General features: G+C 50.3%; 1 protein-coding gene across 1 annotated transcript; it reads left to right on the forward strand.

The window, feature by feature from the left end:
• The first annotated feature begins 652 nt into the window (after positions 1-652).
• LOC107125034 (zinc finger and BTB domain-containing protein 37) lies at positions 653-1,579 on the forward strand. The gene has a single exon (XM_015428509.1). It carries the CDS (start codon positions 653-655, stop codon positions 1,577-1,579), a length of 927 nt encoding a protein of 308 aa, XP_015283995.1.
• Positions 1,580-1,678: the final 99 nt, after the last annotated feature.

Below are 1,678 nucleotides of genomic sequence, written 5' to 3' on the forward strand. Positions count from 1 at the left end.
TTTGTGACTGTGAAAGTTAATATTTAAGGGTGTGATTTTGGCACTGTCTCTCCTAGGGCATTGTTCTTACCCATGGAAGGGTATGTTCTTCTGTTATCCACTTGTGGGTGCTTCTCAGTGGCTACTGTGGTGCCACAGAGCAGTCTTCCACAGGGGGTTAGAAGGTCTGTGTGTCTCTGCAGGGTCTGTAACATGGAACTCTTTGGCAGATGATTGCCCTGTGCATGTCTTGAATGTTAAAGGTTTTTCTAATAGTTGTTTCAGTGTCATTGTTTTTAAGTGTAAATAAATCCAGACTTTATATACTGTTAAATGGCCAGGTTCTTTGGCGGAGGGGGCTTTTGTGAGTTCAGGTGTAATATTTATCCACTAATCTTGCTTTGCAGCTGGGGATTTTCCCCCTGTGTCGTGTTGTGCAACTTATTTTGAGCAACAGGTCTTCTAAGGGTCACTTGTTATGTGCATTTGAAGAACTAAATGCCCTATGAGTCACAGTCATATCTGAAAATGCATGTAAATGTATCGTGTTTTTGGACCCTGTTTTTTCTCCACATAATATGAGAAACCAGCCATAAAGGGAGATTCTTTTCTAACACAATCTGTGGTGACATTTTTCTTCGTTAGGGTAGCTCCGCCTGCCGCTGGGGCCGTCATGGAGAAAAGTGGGAACATTCAGCTGGAGATTCCCGACTTCAGCAACTCTGTCCTGAGCCACCTCAACCAGCTGCGCATGCAGGGCCGGCTGTGTGACATTGTGGTCAACGTGCAGGGCCAGGCCTTCCGGGCTCACAAGGTAGTGCTGGCCGCTAGCTCGCCTTACTTCCGAGACCACATGTCGCTCAACGAGATGAGCACAGTCTCCATCTCCGTCATCAAGAACCCCACTGTGTTTGAGCAGCTCCTCTCTTTTTGCTACACTGGGCGGATATGCCTCCAGCTGGCAGACATCATAAGCTACCTGACGGCCGCCAGCTTCCTGCAGATGCAGCACATCATAGACAAGTGCACACAGATCTTGGAGGGCATTCATTTCAAAATCAACGTTGCTGAGGTTGAAGCAGAGTTGAGCCAAACCAGGGCAAAGCATCAGGAAAGGCCTCCAGAATCTCACCGGGCTTCCCCGTCCCTGAATCGCTCCCTGAGTCCTCACCACAGCACTCCGAAAGGGAGCCGGATGGGCCAAGTCAGCACAGTGCTGGACATTCGGGAACTTAGTCCTCCTGAGGAGTCTACGAGCCCTCAGATAATAGAGCAGAGTTCGGACGTGGAGAGCAGGGAGCCCATACTGAGGATTAACCGGGCAGGACAGTGGTATGTGGAAACGGGAGTGGCCGATCACGGCGGGCAGGGCGACGACGACGTCAAAGTCCTTGGAGCCGTACGGATCAAAACGGAAAACCTGGAAGAGTGGCTGGGGGCAGAGAATCAGCCGTCTGGAGAAGACGGGAGCAGCGCTGAGGAGGTCACCGCCATGGTGATTGATACTACTGGCCATGGGTCGGTGGGGCAGGAAAGTTACACCCTAGGGTCATCAGGAGCAAAAGTGGCCAGGCCAACCAGCACTGAGATTGAGAGGTGAGTTTCCCTCCATGTCATGTTGATTTCCTTCCAAGAGTGGGTGACCCTAGGAAAGATATTTTTGGGGGTATGTATTTTTTGGTGTAGTGGTTTGGTGTAG

This window comes from Gekko japonicus, unplaced genomic scaffold (assembly GCF_001447785.1).
Source record: "Gekko japonicus isolate JY-2015 unplaced genomic scaffold, Gekko_japonicus_V1.1 scaffold14417, whole genome shotgun sequence".
NCBI classification, from domain to species: domain Eukaryota; kingdom Metazoa; phylum Chordata; class Lepidosauria; order Squamata; family Gekkonidae; genus Gekko; species Gekko japonicus.

What these genes read in the sequence shown, in the direction of transcription:
- LOC107125034 (XM_015428509.1), top strand. Translation starts at nt 653, where the DNA reads ATGGAGAAAAGTGGGAACATTCAGCTGGAGATTCCCGACTTCAGCAAC.